Source organism: Natrix helvetica (assembly GCF_964273705.1).
Source record: "Natrix helvetica genome assembly, chromosome: 14".
NCBI lineage: Eukaryota > Metazoa > Chordata > Lepidosauria > Squamata > Natricidae > Natrix > Natrix helvetica.
Window position 1 is genome coordinate 1944526 of NC_138564.1, and position 18977 is coordinate 1963502.

Consider the following 18977-nt stretch of genomic DNA (forward strand, 5'->3'; position numbering starts at 1 on the left):
TTCAAGGGACCCTCTGCCACTTCAGAGTTCTAGCAAGCAGCAGGCCGGACCCTTGAATGTGGGTTCAAGAAAGGACCGAAATTAAACCAAACGATACAAGGAGTCAGTGCTCAAATTTAATAGTCTATTCTGATTGCATCAAGGAGGGCCCCCGCCTCTGGGGCTTGGGGTACAAACAAGGCACTTGGGGCTCTTCTTGGGGCTCCGGTTCTCTCTCTGCTACCAACACCAGCAGCTTTTCAAGCTTCGTTTCAGCAGTGGACCATGGGTCGCTTCCCAATCCCTGGTTAATATCTTGCCTCTGATCCGATTCCCAACAACCGGCTTTCTTGCAGCTGTCACTGAAGACAGAGAGAAACTGCACCGGGGCATTTCTGGCTCCAGTAGAATTTGTGTGGCCCGTGATAGAGTAGATCTGAGCTAGAGCTTAGCGCAGGGCGCTCCAACCGTGGCAACTTTAAGACTTCAATCCCCAGAGTTCCTCAGCCAGCTTTGCTGAGAAATTGGAGTCCACAAGTCTTAAAGTTGCCACGGTTGGAGCGCCCTGGCCTAGAGGATACGAGGCGCTCATGCACCCATTCCCCAGGTCCTTCTTCCCCTGGTTGCTCCAGGTGCTTCTTCTCGACCTCCATTGGAGACATGACCATCAAAGGAGCTGAATGCCCAGCCGTGCTCTTCCGTGGCGAGCCAAGGGGCGGGTGCCCTCCACTGAAGCCAGTCCCTGACCTAAGGGTTGGCCCGCGTCCCTCCTCTTCAGAGGCCTCCGTAGCTGTCCTCCCCTTCAGCCTCGATAGGCCTTCAGCAGCTGCCCCGCAATCACCAACCTCTGGATTTCGCTGGTTCCCTCGTAGATCTCGGTGATGCGGGCATCTCGGTAGTGGCGCTCGGCCGGCATCTCTGTCACGTAGCCCATGCCACCCAGGATCTGGATTGCCTGAAAGAACACCACCGGTTCTGGCACGGCTGGGAGGGAGGGAGGGAGGGCAGCTATCCGCAAACCGGGCCCGTCTCCCAGTCATTTAATCCCCAGGTTTTGCCAGGATCTTCTCCTCTTACAAGACAGAAAGCGACCCACCTGCTGCTGCTGGTTGGCCATGCAACCTTCCCTGAAGAATCAGAGCTCCTGGGACTCACCTGGTGGGAGATGAAAGTCGCTGCCTCGGATGCCGACAGCTTGGCCATGGCCGCCTCCTAGGGAGAGGAAGCAGAGAAGCTACCTGGCACAGCCCTCCCTAGGAGGCTCACGTTACACATATGACGTGTGTCACAGGTAACATGCCAGGCCTCCAGGCGCTCTGGAAGCCGTGTAAGAGGGCCTTGCTCTTGCAGGGCCTCTTAGGCTTCCAAAAATCATGCAACTCCTCCTTTTTTCGGGCAGGGGAAATGGGGTCCTGTGTGAGTGAGATGCCAGCAGAGTCAAGACAGGCATTTTCTCAATTTTTGGCAAGCCAAGCTCAAAGGACATCACTGGCCAAGGGGAATCTGCTGCTTATGACTTGGCTTTTTTGCAAGGCCTGGGAATCCCAGCAGCAACAGTCTTCCTTGCGAGGGCTGGGGGGCCTTTACACCAAGGAGGAGCTTCAGGGCCCAGTGCAGGATCGTACAGGTGCCCCCTCCCAATTGACAATTATTAAGAAATTACTGAGATGCTGCTTATTCCTTTCTCAAGGGATGCTCTGTTTTGGAAATGAACTTGTAATTCTGGCGGTCTTCCCCAGCAAAGATGGGTAGGGAATTCTGGGAATTGAGGTTCCCACAAGTCTTACAAAAGCCACGTTAAGACACTCCTGCTAAAGAAGCTCATTATTATTACGCCCTTTCAGAAGACTACGAGCGCTCCTGGGCCTTTTTCTAGGCTGCTCAGAAGATGCTCCAGCTGGTAAAGACGGAGATTACCTTTGTGTAGGGCTTTCCTTGGTCACTCAAGGCGGCTGCTCTCCAGGTCAGCAGACGAGCCCCCTCCAGCGCCACCGCCATGTCCGCCAGCTTAAACTAGACACAGAACACCCCAGGGAGGGGGGGGGGGAGGGGTTACCATTAAGTCTAATCCAGCGTGGTTTCTGGTTAAGGGACCACCCTTGCTTAGCTGAAGGGAAGACGGTGCCCCAGTGCTGCAGGCTGCGGATGCCACAAAGGGGAGGCCCACGGATGGAGAGGAGGCATTCTCCATGAAGGGGGAGCGGGGGAGGTCCCATGGGATCAGTATAGGGCGGAGGTGGGCCACTAGGGCCATTTTATGACCTGGACTTCAACTCCCAGAATTCCTGGCTGGTTCAAGAATTCTGGGAATTGACGTTCACGGGCAGTAAAGTGGCCACAGTTCCCTCCCCCCCATTGCAGTAGTCCTCAACTTACAACCTTTGGTTTGGGGCGGGGGGGTCATTTAAACTTATAGCAGCACTGAAAATATTGACTAGTGATCAGTTTTCATACTTATGACCGTCGCAGCATCTCCTTGGTCACATGATCAAAATTCAAGAGAGTTGGAAACTGATTCATATTTATGACGGTTTCAGTGTCCTGGGGATCATGTGGTCCCCTTTTGCAATCTTCTGATAAGCAATAGGGAAGCCAGGTTCACTTAACAACCATGTGACTAGCTTAACAACTGCAGTGATTCACTTAACAACTGGGGAGACAAAACTCACTTAACAGCTGTCTCACTTAGCAACAGACGTTTTGGGCTCAATTGTAGTTGTAGATCGAGGACTAAAGGGTCTCCTGTTTGAGCAGGGAGTTGGACTAGAAGACCTCCAAGGTCCCTTCCAACCCTGCTATTCTGCATCCTTCAGTCCCAGCATCCGGGGGGACGGGGGCTGGAGGATCAAACTGGGGGGGGGGGGCGAGGCTTGTCTTTGGTCATTTGGGCCCAGAAGCCCCTTAATCCCCTCCCTGACCCCATGAGCATCTTCCGGGAGTCCCTTGAAGGAGAACAGCAGCAGGAAAGCAGGGGGAGGGGGCCTGCCCACCCACCCACCCCTACCTGAATGGCCTGCAGCTTGGTGATGGGGTGGCCAAAGGCCAGCCGCTTCTCGGCGTAATCCACGGCACAATCCAGAGCCGCCTGGGCGATCCCCAAGGCCTGGGAAGCGATTCCAATCCGGCCGGAGTCCAAGGTTTGCTGAGGAGAAGAGGAGGAGGCAATGGGGGAGGGGCCTTGGGGTGGGTCTGGGCGAGGGACTCCCTGCCCCCTCCCCCACTCCACTCACCATGGCGATCTTGAAGCCCAGGCCCTGCGTGCCCAGCAGGTTCTCCTTGGGGATGCGGCAGTCTTCGAAAATGAGGTTGGCCGTGGAGGAAGCCCTGATGCCCAGCTTGTCCTCCTTCTTCCCCAGTGAGAGGCCCGGGCACGGCATGGGCACAAGGAAGGCGCTGATGCCCTGCAACCGACAGCAGCCTTTCCCAGGGCCTCTCCAGAAGCCCCAAAGCCACGGCTGACTTTTCGCTGCCTAGGGGAAGGGGGGGGGGGTGCCTCTCCTCCCAAGGTAGCCCTCAAGGAGGGTCACCTCCTCTGCCTTGGACCCAGCCCCCCTAGCCCCCCCCCCACGTCCTTTGTCCAGCAGCAACCATCCCTGGGGAGGTTGTGCCACTGATCAGGCCCTCTGACTCCTCCCACCACCTTCATGCCTTCCTTTGGACGCCTGATGACCACTGGGGTCTCCACTGCATCTTCCTGGCCGGATTCCTCCAGCTGCTTGACCAGCACGGCTGAGGTTGGAGCCTACCTTGTGCTTCAGGGCTCGGTCTGTGGTGGCGAAGACCACGGTCGCTGAGGCCTCCCAGGCGTTGGTGATCCAGGCCTTGGTGCCGTTCAACACCCACTCGTCCCCAACCAGCTGAGCCACCGTGGATGCCGCGCCAGCATCGCTGCCATTTCCTTGGCGAGAAAAAGACTGTCTGCAGCCGAGAGGCGCTGCGGCTACTGCCAGGCCGTGTGCATCGGGGGCAGGGGGGGGGGGGAGTATGCTGCCTTTTGCTCTTCTCCAGCAAGTACTGCCTGGCCTGCTCCACCAGGTGGACAGTATCCTGTGTCAGGCCTGCCCCAATCTGGTCCCTTAGGAAAGAAAGACCCTCGACTCCCGTTTGGTTAAAGCAAAGGGTTCTTTTACTAAAGGTGTTGGCTGCAGAAAAGTCAGGCTGCCTCTGATGTTTCACCAAACTATTTTGAAAACACTGAGATGCTTTGGGGTAATCCACATATTTTCTCATGGCGCCTGGCCTTGGGACAGTTACAAACTGGATCTGGGCTTTATCACTTGTCATCCCCCCCCCCCCCAGCCTTTGATGGTGGGGTGCCTGTGAGGCGCCAAGCCGAACCAGGCAGAGCTGACACCCTGCCTTTCTCGGGCACAGACTCTCCGCTGGAACGTCCGCGTTGCTCAGCAGGCGCTTTGCCAGGCAACCACAGAGGGGGACTGTGTGTCAGCAGCATCTGAACTGCACTGGGGGCGTGTGGGGCACAGCCTCCCCCAGGAGCCCCTTACTCTCTGCTAAGCAACTGTGTGAAGGCGGGACGGGGCTAAATGTTTAAAAACTCTTGGGAAGAAATTATGCAAAGCGGGAGGGAGGCCCAGCAGGGAGCTTCCGGTTCTGCCTCTCTTAATTGCCATCTACAATTTTTCTAGAAGCTTCTGCTCAGTCAAGCAAAGCGGAGCCACTGAGGGGCAGTTTAGAGCTGCGTCAGGGCACAGCGGAGGCCCAGGGGGCAAAGGTGCTGCTGCTCAGCTCTCCGAAGGCTTGGAATTGCAACGATTCAGGCAAGAATTGGGGGTGGGGGAGGCCCTCCCCCCCCTGTGAAGCCACGTCCAGGGGGGTCCTTGCAGCCTCCGTTCCTCCCCATTGCACAACACCCTAGAGACACTTATGCAAGCAGTTCATTTATTGACCCAAGTTACAACAGCACTGGAAAAAGTGACTTAGGACCGTTTTTCACACTTATGACCGTTGCATCATCTCCATGGTCACCTGGTCAAAATCTGGATGCTTGGCAACTGACTCGTATTTATGACGGTCGCAGTGTCCCGAAGACACGTGATCCCCTTTTGTGACCATCTGACAAGCAAAAACAATGAGGAAGCCGGATTCACTTAACAACCGGAAAGAAAGGTTGTAAAATGGGGCGAAGCTTGCTCAACTGCCTTGCTTAGCAATGGAAACGTTGGGCTCAGTTGTGGTCGTAAGGAGAGGACTTACCTGGTTCGCTGAGGGCAAAGCACCCCACTTTCTCCCCACTGGTGAAAGGAGGGATCCACTGCTCTCTTTGCTCTTCAGACCCGAACTTCAAAACCGGCCCTAGATACAGCGACTCAAGACACAAAAGGATCCCCGTCAATCTCCCTTGGGGACCCCCCACCTCTGAGCCCCCGGGGAGCCCCTCCAGGCAGGGCTGGGCCACTGGGGCCGCCGGTGGGACCTACGTTGTTGACGCTCATGACAACGCCGGTGGATGCGCAGCCGCGGCTGATCTCCTCCGTGGCGACGGTGTAGGCCAAGCAGTCCAAGCCGGCCCCTCTGTATTTTTCAGGCACAGCCATTGCGAGAAGGCCGAGCGCCCCCATTTTCTTAATCTGGAAGTGGGTGAAATGAGGTTATGGAAAAGACCGGGTGGGGAAACCCAGCAAAGCAATTTAGCTCCGAGTGTCCATCAAGTTAGTGGCAGTTGCCGATGGCAACAATCCGGGATCCACCCTCAAGCTAGAAGGTTTATGCCCGGCTGGGCAGCTCTGGCAACGTTAGGACCTGTGGACCTCCTGAGCCACCAGCCATGCCAGCAGTGGAAGTCTACAGGGTGTAAAAGGGACGTCTTTGCTCAACCCTGATTTATGATGCCCTTCCCTGCTTGTAGCTCAGAGCAATTTATGTTCAACAAGGACACACCGAGCCAACACAAATCAGGGCAAAAGGTGTGGAGGTGACACCCAGGGACAGGAAACAGGAAATGGTGGCTGGAGACTTTGGTTCTCCTGCAAAGAAGCTGCTTTTCCCCTTGAGAAGTAAAAGGCACCTCTGCACCTCTGCATGGGGGTGGGGGGTGGCCAAGTGGGTTTTCCCCTGCTGGAGGGGCCAAGAGCCCCCCCCCCCCCCGCAAAATAGAAGGAAGTTTGTCCACAGGAAGCAAATCAATCTGAAGTACAGGTAGTCCTCGACTTAGGTCCACAATGGAGATCAAAATTTCCATTGCTAAGCGAGACAATTGTTGAGAGAGTTTTGGTCCGAGTTACGACCTTTCTTACCACAGTTGTTAAGCGAATCACTGGTTTAAGTTAGTAACACAGTTGTTAAGTGAATCTGGTTTCCCATTGACTCTGATGGCTGAGAAGCCCCCCCCCCCAGTCCCAAGAGGATCACGTGACCCCGAGCTCTCTGGACTTCCTGGAAGAGCCACTTTGGTCACTAAACGAATGGTCACAGATGGAGGACTACCTGGAAGCCAATCAGAGCAGTCCGGCCCCCTCCCCTCCTGCTCCCCCTCCGGCCCCGCCGCCCCTTGCCAGTCGGACCTGCTCGGCGGGGAAGCGGTGGTCGCGGTCGAGGCGGGCGGCGAGAGGGGCCAACTCCTTGGCGGCGAAGTCCCGGCAGGTCTCCCGCAGCATCCGGTGCGTCTCGGGAAGCCCCGCGTGCAGCAGCCGCGCTGGAGGAGGAGGAGGAGGAGGAAGGGGGGGAGAGGGGCTGAGCGACCCCGCCCGCCGCCCCTGCCAGGTAGGCCGCCCGCGGGTCCCTCCCCGAAGCCCCGCTGACCTCCGCGGGCACCAAGGACGCCCCGAAGCCCCGCCGAGGCCACCAGCGCCGCCATCGCCTCCGTCCACGCCCACTGGAGGGCGGGGCTTGGCGGGGGCGGGGGCCACGTGGGCGCTGCGGATCCGCCTCCCTGTCGTGGGGGGAGGGGCCGTTGGGAGTCCCGCGGGGGGGCAAAGGGGGGGCTCGGCCTTCCTGGGCCTCCGGCGGAGAAGCCTCCCCCCCGTCCCGGCCAAAGAGCCTCGTCCTGCCCCGGGATGGGGGAGCTGCCGGAGGGGGTCGGAAGCGGGGCTGGTTTGCTTGGGAGAAAGCGGGGAGACACGGCGGCTTCTTCTCTCGCTCCGTCCTTGAATGGAGCTTCTGTGCCCGAATGTAAGAGGGTTGTCGGAATCCGTTTCCCAGAAACTGCACAGACCTCCCGGGGACGTTTGCTGCATCCAAACGAAGCCCTGGGCAGGAGGTTTGGTCACAAAACGAGGATTGCCAAATTGTCCCCAGAAATCAAGGAGAGCAACCGATGGAGGCCCCGGAACCCAACTGGCCTTTCCTCCTCCGCTTCTGGATGGGAGGAGGAGGAGGAGGAGGAGGAGGTCGTCTCTTGGACCCCTGAAGGCTGCTATAATAGGCTCCACCGCCTGCTTCTCTTTTTCCTCCTTTTGCAATAATCAGAGTTGAAAATGACCACGGAGGCCAGCAAATCCAATCCCTGGGTCAGCCGAGAAATCCCATTTAACTCCTCACCAAGGAATTCAGAATTCTTTATCAATCAATCAGAATAGTTGGAAGGGACCTTGGAGGTCTTCTAGTCCAACCCCCTGCTCAAGTAGGAAACCTTAGATCCTTTCAGTCAAATGGCTGTCCAGTCTTTCCTTAAAAACCTCTTAAAGAGCCCCCCCCCCCTTCTAATCCATTTATGAAGATAGTGAAGAGTCCTGGGCCTAAGATGGAACCTTCTGGCACCCCACTGCCTACTTCCGTGTAGATGTAGTACCATTAAGGATGACTTGTTGAGTGGAGCTTTGTCAGCCAGTTACAAATCCATCTGGGGAGATGCTGTCTATCCCACATTTTCTAGCTTGCCAAGAAGCAGGTTGTGGTCTACTTTGTCAAATGCCTTGCTGAAGTCTAAGTATATTCTGTCCACAGCATTTTGCCGATCTAGTAATTTAGTCACTTTGTCAAAGAATGAAATAAGATGGGCTTAGCATGATCTGTTTTAATAAACCTGTGCTGGCTACTCGTTATAACTTTCTATTTATAGGATCATTATTAACTGCTACTGAAAAAAGCTACTCTCCCAAGCGATTTGGATGTTGACATCCTCCAGCACTCTTCAGGTGTATCTTTTGGTCCCAATTCTAAGTAAGTTCACAATCTGAATTTACGGAATTCTTGCCCACATTATGACACAACACCAGAGTGGAATGTAGGGTTTTTTTTTAATTACTATTGCTTGAGACAAAAGAACACTTTATACAAACAAGTCGGCTAGATTACTGCAGATCAAGGAGATATAAAAACGATAGCATGATAGAGACCCATACTATTAAGGAAATCACTTGGAGGCAGGGAAGGGGGCAATTTTGGAACTTCTGCCATTCTCTATGGAAAAATACCTGGCAAGAAAATTAGAACAAGGAACCGTCTCCTGTGCATTTCATACTTGCCACACCAAGATTCTGTGGGGAGGGAGAGCCCCCTTTATGGACACTCTCTCATGAAGTGCCAATGGCCGATTCAAAGCCACAAGATCGGGGTGGGATGCCTGGGTGGGTGGGTGGGGAGGTTGGCCCCAGTCTTTCCCCGCCCTTGGAAAATCCATTGCATTATGGCGCTAAACACTCATAAGATCATTGCATACAGGATTCCAGAATATCCGTAGGGTGGGAAACTGTGAGGCATGCGTGTGGGTGCGTGGCCAAGCTGCTGCCCCTCAGCAGGACTCAGGTGGGGCATGCTCCAGGCAGGACGACCACCCGTGGACCCAAACGTGGCCGAGGCCCCTGCCAATTGCTGAGAGCAGGTTTCCCCAGAACCGGTCTTCACTTTCAAGGGGGGGGGGAGGAGTCAAACGGGGAGCCCCCCTTTCGCTTTTCCAAAAAGGAGGAAATGGCAGCATTTTAATTTCATGCCTTTTCCAGCCACCCGCTTGCCCAGGTAGCCAGTCCACAAGGGAGGCCTGGATTTCTAATCCCATCCTGCTTTGGAAGGGCAGCCCCACTCCCTCCCCGCAAGCCCCCTTGGTCAGCATGGCAGAAACAATCTTCCCATCCCACAGAGCCCTGCATGCCCAACGGGAGTGGCAGAAAGGAGTGGGCCCTTCAGAGCAGAACGGAATGGCTCCAGTAGAAGCGGAGGGGGGCACGAAGGCAGCTCTCCTGGGGTCCAGGGGGCGCACGGGGGGCATCTGGCAATTCCCAGGGAAGCACCCCATTTTTTTCACCCACGTACCCCGCTTCCCTCCTATTGCCGGGAAGTCAGTGGCAAGGAAGGCACAAAGGAAAAGTTGCAGAGAGGGGGGGGGTTATTGCGAGCGGCCCCTGCTTGGGGGTCAGCCCTTCCGAGGCTTCCAGGCCAGAGGAGCTGCCTGGGGACCGTGCAGCAGCGGAGGGCAGTTCCAAAGGCACCTGGATTTAACCGTGAGGGATGGGGAAAGAAAGCCCTTGGAGAAAGGCACTTTGCCACAGAGGCCTGGGCGAGTATCAACCCACCATTCCCACCACCAACCCTTCCCAGGACGACCACGAGACCCTCCCCCTTCAAACAGAACGGGAGTCCTGCACCTGAAACTCTTTTGTTGGGGTTAGTTAACCCCCCCCCCCAAACTAAGAGGTTTAAATGTTGGCTCTTTTTGGACTATTCCATTGCCTCCTGGAGCCCCCGTCCCACCCCTCTGGAGACTGAGTGCCATAGGGTGCCCCACATCCCTCCAGAGAGGCCAGCCAGAGGGTGGAGTCCATTCTCACCTGCAGCCTTTGCCTTTTCTCAGCCAGAAGCAAGCCAATATTGAGAAGTGGGGAGGGGAGAATGACTAGGAGGGCCCCCATCTCCCAGGTGAGGGCTGCTAGGTAGGAGAAGCCAGGGAGTCACCTTCTGCTCCTCTGGCTGCAGGGCACACCCCCCCCCCTTACCATTCAGGCCAGACCTTTGGGGGTTGCTGTTGCTCCGACAGGCCCAGAGTAAACCACTGCAAAGTTCTGCCTCCCCCACCCCCCTGAGCCCCTCCAGGCCCCTCCGACCCCAAGACAGAGAAACAGCCCTGACAAACAGGGACATCAGCTCAGGTGCAAAGCAGGCCCGGAGGCAGCAGGAGGAGCAACGGGCACCTGCCCAGCTCTCTGGGCTGTGGGATGCATTAGGAAGGGGATTCTAGCCAAGCTTGGTCCATTGGAGGGGTCGCCACTGGGGTTATCACCAGACCAGGATGCCAATAGAAGCCATGATGCAGCAAGGAATCAGCAGCCCAGAGAATTCCTTTACTGTCCCAGAAGAGACCCTTCCCGCTTGGCATGCTGCTTCTTGAGCCTTGCGGGAAGGAGGGGCAGGGTGCCTGTGGCCCACGCAATGTCCGTAGGCGAGGCTGGAATGGCTACTGCCCACCATTGTAGGCGTAATCGGCCTTGTTGTGCATGATCAGCTTGTTGTCCACAAAGTAGAAGCTGTCTGAGCGAGTCTCGTAGGGGTTCTCGACCATCAAGCGTACTGCAGGGGCAAAAGAGAGGGAGGAGCATCAGCCATTGCCCAGAAGCAGCCTGCAGAGGCGGCCACTGGCGCTGACCCTGCAGTGCAGGCAGAGACCACTCCACAAAGCAGCCTAGAAAACTGCAGAAAGCAGCAGGGAGCAGGGAGAGAATCTGTGGGTTTCAGAGATATTAAGACCCTTTATCTTCTGTTTCCCTCAAAACATTGACAGTGGCGGGACTTTCGGTTGTACTTCTGGCCCCTTCGGAAGTGAGGACCGTGACCTCTGCAGCCCCGTTCTGAGCGGAGGACTCAAACTGAGCCACAGCCACCCTGGAGAGGTGGTGAAGTAAAGGGGGACCTGCCTCTCACCTGTGATTGGCTTTGTTGTTTTTTTTACACCAGGCATGTTAATCGATGCCCCTATTCCTTCCTCCCTTATCGAACACAGCTTGGGCTGCTCAGCCCAGGAAACAACGCTGAGCTGTCTGATGTTGCCTCTCTCTGGCTTCCTCCCACACCTCTTCCCTCTTCTTCTCTCTCGCAGGCACATCTGATATATTAATCAGCTTCATTGGCTGTTTTGATCTTTCTTGGTGCCTCAATGCTTGGTAAGCATTGATGGAGTTGTTATCAGAAAACCAGGCATTCCCCCTTTTGTTATATCATGGGCAACAACTTCTGCCTCTTGAAAATTGAATATGTGATTGTGTTCTTTCATGTGTCCAGATCTGAGAGCGCTGTTCTGTGCGCCAGATAGCCAGTTCATGTTCATGCATTCTACTCTGCAGCTGCTTAGCTGTTTCCCCTACATAGTTACTTGTACAGTTGCTGCAGTTAATAAGGTAAACCACCGAGGATGCCTCCTCTTTAGATAATGCTTCTTTTGGGCGCATCACTCTCATTCTCATGTTTGATCCGGTTTATGCGCCACCTTGACCCCCTGCGTTGAAAGGATGGGTGCAGCAGTTTCGGATACCCCCCATATATACGGGAGCCCCCTCCACATGGATGTTCCACTTTTACCCTCAATGGGCTGGGTGTGACACACCATCGGATAAAGTCTGTGGAATGGAATGTTATGCGTCTGTGGCGCATAAACTGGATCAAACACTTTCTATTATTCTACTATGCTGTTTCTATTGTGGGAAAATGGGAGGGGAGATGGTACGCAGTTAGATGCTATGTAGTCAAAACAAAATTCCTTCTAGAAAGCCAAGGTCATCCTTTGTCTCTGCACCTAACTGGAACTGGATGGGTGGAAGCTGTCAGCGTGGCAGTGGAAGATTGAACCATGGGATGGATGGGGAGCAAGATCATGAACTTTTAACTGGGTGGGGAAAACCAGGAAGCTTTCAGATTCGGGCTTTCCCAGATGTGCCAACATGGCTCTCTTAATCAATTGGAACTTTGAGGAATCCTTTGCCTCTAATTTAATTTTGGATGCTATTTGGAACCCTGACAGTAGAATTATATGGATTGAAGCATTGGAAAGAATAGATGCATTTTAAATGTATACAGTAATTGACTGAGATTAATACTAAAACTGTATATTGAGATATTGAATAATGAAAGAATGAAGGTTGAAAGTTTGAATTAACTAAAGAAATATGAACAAGATAAAAGGTGAAAAACACATCTTTGAATATTATAGCAATACGAAGGGGGGAAAAGTTAAAATAGGGATAGAGATAAGAGGAGAATAATAGTGTGTGTATGTATATGTATGTATGTATGTATGTATGTGTATACACACACATGCATGATACGTATGTATGTATGTATGTATGTATGTATGTATGTATGTATGTATGTGTTTGTGTTACAACCCCTGGTATGCCCAAATATGGGAGGAAGCTCACTACTTCCCCTTTCTGTCCTTTCGGCTCATTACAGAAGACCATCCAGGCAGAAAACCATATTTTTATTTTTAATGTTGCCTTTGCTATGTTTGTGTTGTATTTGTGCTGATAAATAAATAAAGGGAGACTAGTATAGATCTATTTCAAGCTATTTAGCTCTCATCAGCTAGCCATACCCTTACTGGGATTAGAACCTGTAACAGTAAAAGGCATGTATAAATAACATGAAATAAGGGAAATGGAATGTAATATGTAGCAGTAATAAGACTATGTTTATGTGCATTGAAATGTACGATACCCAGGTATCACACCATTCACACACTGATATGTATAAATAATATAAAATAAAAAATTGATTAAAAAAACATTGACAGTGGCAGTTTCCCACCAAAGCAGAGACCACGATGGAGGAATCATCCAAAGGCTGAATTTTCTGACAGTTGTTGAGGAATCCGGTGCTCACAGGGAGTCTGGTATGGAAGGCCGAAGACAGCTGTCTGTCCCTGCTTAGGCTGTGGGATTCACCTGGTTCAAAGCCTCCCACTCTCACCCGCGGACGGTTCACCCGACCAGGCCCAAGAGGTACTTACTGAGGTCCTCTGAAAGCTGAGGAAACTCGTAGATGTGCTCACAGGTATTCCTGCTGCAGGGGATGCAGAAGCCAAAATCAAAGTCAAAGTTCTTCAGAAGTCGGTCTCTGAAGTAATGCCTCTCGATCATACGGAAGTTGGATACGGGCTTGTCTCCCACGGTGAACTCCACCCTGCAGGGAGAGAAGGGGGCGAGTTGAAGCCACCACTGGAGAATCTCTCACGCGTCTAGGACAGGAGTGGCAACTCTGGAGTCCGGCCCTCCAGATGACCCTGAAGCCGCTGAGCACCCTTGAAGGGCCCAGCTGTCCCTTGACAGGATCCCGCAGGATCCCTCACCACCAATCTTTATCCCCTGGTTGTAAAGAAAGGCTGGCCTAGGAAGGGGATGCCCAGGGATTCAGCTACAGTGCAACTAGGAATTCAAATTAGTGGGAAGGATAATAAGAAAAAAGAATAAAGACAGCAGACCTGCCTCAAGGAACATATAGTTTTCTTTGGATTTGTACAAACTACAAAATTCCAGGCTTGGATTTAAGATTTCTCTCTTTTTTAAGTGCTCATTTAGAAGTCCTGAACTTGCTTTTCACCCAGACTGATTGCAGTTGGAGCCCCCTGGTCTCGCCCATCCCCTGAGCTTCTGCCCAGACTCACGTGGCCCCAACGGTCCGTAGGCGCAGGAAGGCCGGAGTGAACTGATAGCGAACAAAGCGTCCGGCGCTGCTGTCCACCTCCCCAAGGTCACACTCGTAGTCCTCTTGCTCTGCAGGAATTAACGGTTAAAGAAAACTCAGCAGGCCGGCTGTGAGGGGCTTCCTATTGGCCTGCCCTTCGGGAAGTGGGGCCACTCCAGGAAGCCCCTGCAGCCACCTCGGCTTTCTGGGGCTGCTCTGCAATATGTCAAGAATCAAGGTCAGGAGCAGGAAAAGCGGAACGAGCAACCGAGGCAGCCTTGCTGGACCACGCTTACAAAGCTAAATGTGGCTTGGCTTAGGTGGGTGAAGTGTTGGGACTGATGCCTTTGTGGCACCTGGAATAACGAATGGAACCCAGATTTAGACGGAACGGTCTCAAGGAAACCGATCATCCCAAGAGTGATGACAGAGTAAGAGGAAGTAAGGGGAAACACAGATTCAGGGATTATGAGACCACCTTTTTAATTACCATTGGAAGCAAAACATCCTAGTTGGGTGTTGCGATTCAGAACGGGACTCCATTACTTTACACCACAAGGTGTAACTTACCTAAAGTTGAAGGTTTGGCAATTTCAAACAGCACCGTTCCAGTCTCCAGGTCCCGGATTTTAAACTTGGTGAAGTCGATATTGTAGATGTTGTCTTCGGGTCGGCAAAGGTAATCTGGAAGAGAGGAAAACGGAAGGGAGGCTGAAATGCAACCTTGAAGGTTCAGGTGGCAATGGAGAGGCTGCCTGGCCCAGCCCACCCAAAGGGCCTTTGCATTCAGGGCAAGGAAGCGAGTTTCCAACCGCAGCAGACAATTCTAGGAAGTCTCTGCCAAGACTCCGGACCAATTCTGTGGCCAAGAGAGGCAGCCGGTTAAAGGAGAAGAATCAGGGGAAGGATGTAAGACAAAGACATACGCAAGCACCGCGGCAGGGATTCTACACCCAAATAAACGTTGGGTTTAGAACTGAGCAACATAACAATTATCAAGCTCGCTAGTGGCACCAAATTATTTAGCCAAGACACGCAAATGTGAAAGAACAGTTATAACTGGTCAAGAAGGAATTAACACAAGCAGCCTACCTAAATCTAAGTAAGTGAAACCTACCTCATGTCAGGACAAAAAAGAACTAATTTTAAGTACAAAGCATTGTAGATCATAAACTACTTTGTCTGACTTTTTTTTTAGTAATCTTGTAGTGGAAGGAAAGAGGGAAATGGGAAACAGAGGAGGTTTAAGCCAAACTCATTACATAAATGTCAGGGCAAACATATCTTGTGACTTTGTAAAGATTACCAGCCCTACTTACCAGGTAAATCTACTATTCGGATTTATGATCCTTAGTTTAATGACCATTCAAAGTTGCAATACATCTGAAAAAAGTGAGTTGCGACTGGTCCTTGCATTTATGACATGTCTTAAACAGTCATAACCATGTGATTCACTTAATAACCATGGCAAAGAAAGATAATAAAATCAGGGACCGCTCACTTAACAATGGATATTCTGGTTCCACTGTGGTTGTAAGTCCAGGACCAGCTCCTTCAACACACAGGCTCTGGCTGCAGGATACGACGAGGCAGAAACCCTGGTCAGCAGCCTGTTCTTTCTTGTTTTATACTTATTTATTTATGGCCACCCATCTCATGCAATGATTTTAGGCAATCCATAAAGCCAAATGTAAAAACACGTCCCCCAGCTCAACCCCAATCCTATCCCAACGTTGGGACAAGAGCCTTCAGGGCCCTCCGGAAAACTAAAAGGCGTTAAGGTCTCTCAAATCTCAGCTTGGAGGCTATTCAAAAGGGCCACGATGATAACAGGGACACCGTTGAGGTGGCAGTCGTCACAAAGGGGCTTCCCAAGCCACCCGAAAAGCTTCTGCCAGAGAAATCTCTCATGCACTTAAAGCAGCCGGAGTGGCTGAGCTCAGCTCTGTGACCCCCGAAACAAAGAATCACAACATGGACTTTGAAACGCTGCTCCAGCAGGGAAGGCCAGAAGTTGCTACTCAGCCAAATTGTCCATTTAACAACATTTCCGTTCTGGGCACAATCCTGTAGTGGTCCCCCTAGCAATTCAACAAGGGTCCTTTTTGGCGACATCACATTGCAAGGTGATCTTATGGCTAGGCATTGTTGAGGTGGTGCTAGTCAGAACCTCACTGCCCTCCCTCAACACTAGCAAGAGAGAGGAACAGAATAAAGAAGGTCTTCTAGTCCAATCCCTTCCAAAGCAGGAGACTCTCCACCATTTCAGGCAAGGGACTGTCCGGCGTCTTCTAAAAAACCTCAAGTGACAGAGCACCTGCGACTTCTGAAGGCAAGTCATCCCACTGATTTATTGTTCTCGCCGTCAGGAAATTCCTGAGTTCCACGCTCCTTGATTTCGTTGCTTCTTGTCCTGCCTTCAGGGGCTTTGGAGAATAAGTTGACCTCCTGTTCTTTGTGGCAGATGCTACTTCTGGAGGCAAGTCATCCCACCAATTAATTGTTCTCGCCGTTAGGAATTTTCTCTCCTTGATTAGTTTCCATCCATTCCTTCTTGTCCTACCTTGGCCTCCTTCCCCTCAAATGTTGGCAATCCAGACTGACATACAAAACCAGGGAGTTTTCGTGCAGTTGTCTGCCTACTTGCTGAGGTCAGGCTTACATCAACCAGCATTGAAGCATGTGCAGCATCAAAGGTTGGTGGTGCTCACTATCAACACTTTCATGTTCAATCATGTGAATAACACTGAGATAAAAAATAGTATGAATCCCAGACAGGCCACAACGATGAAAGGAACACAAAGATATGGCAATGATGTCTTAAAGGTTTAGAGTTTCAACATGTGCCAGAAAAAAGATACAAGTGCTATGGCCGAAGCTGCACACTTCTGCTTCAAAGCCTGAAGAGAGGCTGGTCATCTCCAGGACACGTCATGACACAATTTCTTCCATGATCTGGTTGAGACGCCTTTTCAGTTTCTGCAAAACTACACCAAGGTGGTGTACAGAATCAAGCAATCCCTCCTGCTAAGTCAAAAGGTTGATTCAGATGCCACTTCCGGTGCACTGATGTCATGAATGGTGGGATTATGCTCATCCAGCCGTCTTGGTTCATGCCACAGGTTGTAGCACCCCTTGAGCACAAAGGTCTTTCTGAAGCAGCAGACTGAGAGAGCAAGATGGAGGTGCCGGTGGCATTCCCTGCCATGGAGTGCAACACCTGTGCCATACCATAAACCTCTCTCTTGTGGAATTTGAAAATCTTTGTTTTGGATGTGCACAAAGAGTCCAAATATTTGAAGATGACGACTGTGGGCAAGGCAGACTTTGATGCCACTGTGTTGGCTAACACAACTACTGATCCACCTTGAATCTGATGGGAACAAATTGACTGAAAGACGTTTTGGCCCTTCCCTCCTTTAGAGCTCTACCATTTTTGACTCATTATGAGTTGTCAAAACGGATCCAGGAATCGGAACAAGCAGCAAAATGAAACAAAATGCATTGCCTTTGGTGTAACAAAGGCAGGCTGGGGAGACACTACGCAAAGCTCCAAGGGATCCCACTGAAGTTACTCTCTGCCAACTTCGAAACGGATCTGGGCTGCCGCAACCATCTTTCCATTTCTCCTCTTGCCACACTGTATGGGGGGAGGGGGAAGCTTGGAACGTCGGACGATTGTCCTGTGGGAACCAAGGCCATCTCAGCAGGTGTCAGGGAGAGAGCGGAAGGAGTTACCAGGGAGACGCCAGAACACCTAACTGGACAATGTGACCTGTGACATGGCAGGAGGCAAATATCTATTCTTTAATTACACTAAACCTGCGGGAAATAGAGTTGGTTTTGCTTTCCTGCGTGCCAAAATGGTGTACTCAGTAGAACAGTTCTTTGAGAAAGCTGTCCGTCACAAACTACTGATGTGGTTGGACTCATCAATTGGAATCTTGACACTCCCGTGACCAACTCTCTGGAAGTGACAGGTTTGGGCTAACACAACAGCAGGCTGCCTACATCACGAAGAGGACAAGGGCTGCTCGAACAGAACCGAAGTTGAGAAACATCCAGCTGAAGGGGATGGCCAAGGCGGGCAGCATCCTTCTGTTACTAACCTTCGTGCGATGGGCGCAATGGGCGCCTTGACAGGTGCTGCTGCTGGCACTGCCCGGGTCTTGCAGGACAAGCAAGCAGAGAATGCTGCCCAAATCCACCTTAAATGACGTCACTGTGAGTCTGAAGTACACCTGGGAGGGACCCTCCGTCTGGGCTGTAGCTAGAGGAGGGGGCTCCAACCTTGGCAACTTTAAAACTTCCCCAGCATGGTTTCCCAGGGGGATTTTGGGAGTCAGGTTGGAGACCCCTTGCTTGAGGGTGAATCTGGAGAGGGGGAGATCTGTCTTTCCAAAAAGGGCGGAGCTTCTGGGGGTCAAGAGGGCTGCATTCCCGGGGGGGGGGAAGGGGGTCTTCATGCGGGGGAGAGGAGGAGCTGGGAGGCGAAGGGGAGGAAAGGGGGGGGCAGCTGGTTCAGGTCGGAGATCAGGAAGGCCGGCAGATCCCCCTTTGTTTCCCGTCGCCATCGGGCCTTGTGGGCGCCCCCTCCCCAAAGCCCCCCCCGTCCCTTCAGCGCCTGGCGGGGACCCCAACGGGGAGGGAGGGGCGGAGGGGGGCCCTACCTGCCGAGGGTCTCCCCCCTCGGGAAGCAGCCACTGCCACACCCGGCCAGGAGCGAGGGGAGCGGAGGGGCTTCCCAAGAGGCTCCGGCCCTTCCACCCCCCTCCCCCACAAAGGGGAGGACCGCCCGGGGACCCCCTTCCCGGCCGAGGAGGCCGCAGCGCGGGCAGAATGCGAGGAAGGCCGGCGAGGGGAAGGATGCTCCGGGCGGAGGGAAGCGGCTACTCACGCTCCGTGACGCGGCCGAGTCCCAGGACGTGCTCGGGCCGCACCGCTTCCAGCGCCAGCAGCTCCGCCTCCGTCCTCGGAGGCGGCAGGGCGGCCCGCGGAGGCGCAGCGGCATTGGCAGCCCCGGAGCTCCTCTGCCCGCGCAGGCGACTCAGCGCCCCGCCGGGCCCGGCCGCGGCCACCCTGGGCTTCGAGCCGCTCATCGCCGGGCCGGCCCCGCCGCCGCCGCCGCTGCCAAGATGGCCGCCGCCTCTCCCTCGGCCCCGCCGGTAGCCATGGCAGCAGGGGGCGGGGCGCGCGGCCTAACAAGGGGACGGCGCCGCCCCTGGAAACGGGCACGCACGCACGAGGCCACGCCCCCTTCCCGCGCGGGCCCCTCCCTCCCCTATCCCGCTTCATTTCTCCCGCCTTCGGCGGCCTCCAGCGGCCCTACGCGAGCCCTTTCCTCACCCGTCGCCTCGGGAGGCGGCTTCTTTAGGGCAGCGTAGCTCGGCTGAGGCAAACCTGAACCGCCTGAAGGGGAAAAAAAAGAGTCCAGC

General features: G+C 53.4%; 1 protein-coding gene across 1 annotated transcript; it reads right to left on the reverse strand.

The window, feature by feature from the left end:
• Positions 1 to 103: 103 nt before the first annotated feature.
• Positions 104 to 18712, reverse strand: ACADS (acyl-CoA dehydrogenase short chain). The gene is given in 14 exon segments (XM_081966802.1): positions 104 to 934; positions 1135 to 1191; positions 1897 to 1992; positions 2984 to 3121; positions 3210 to 3380; positions 3726 to 3877; positions 5194 to 5305; positions 5418 to 5567; positions 6501 to 6631; positions 12844 to 12869; positions 12871 to 13041; positions 13523 to 13631; positions 14113 to 14226; positions 18440 to 18712. Coding segments are annotated over 14 exon segments (1782 nt in total). The 5' UTR covers positions 18642 to 18712; the 3' UTR covers positions 104 to 781.
• Between the last annotated feature and the right edge of the window lie 265 nt (positions 18713 to 18977).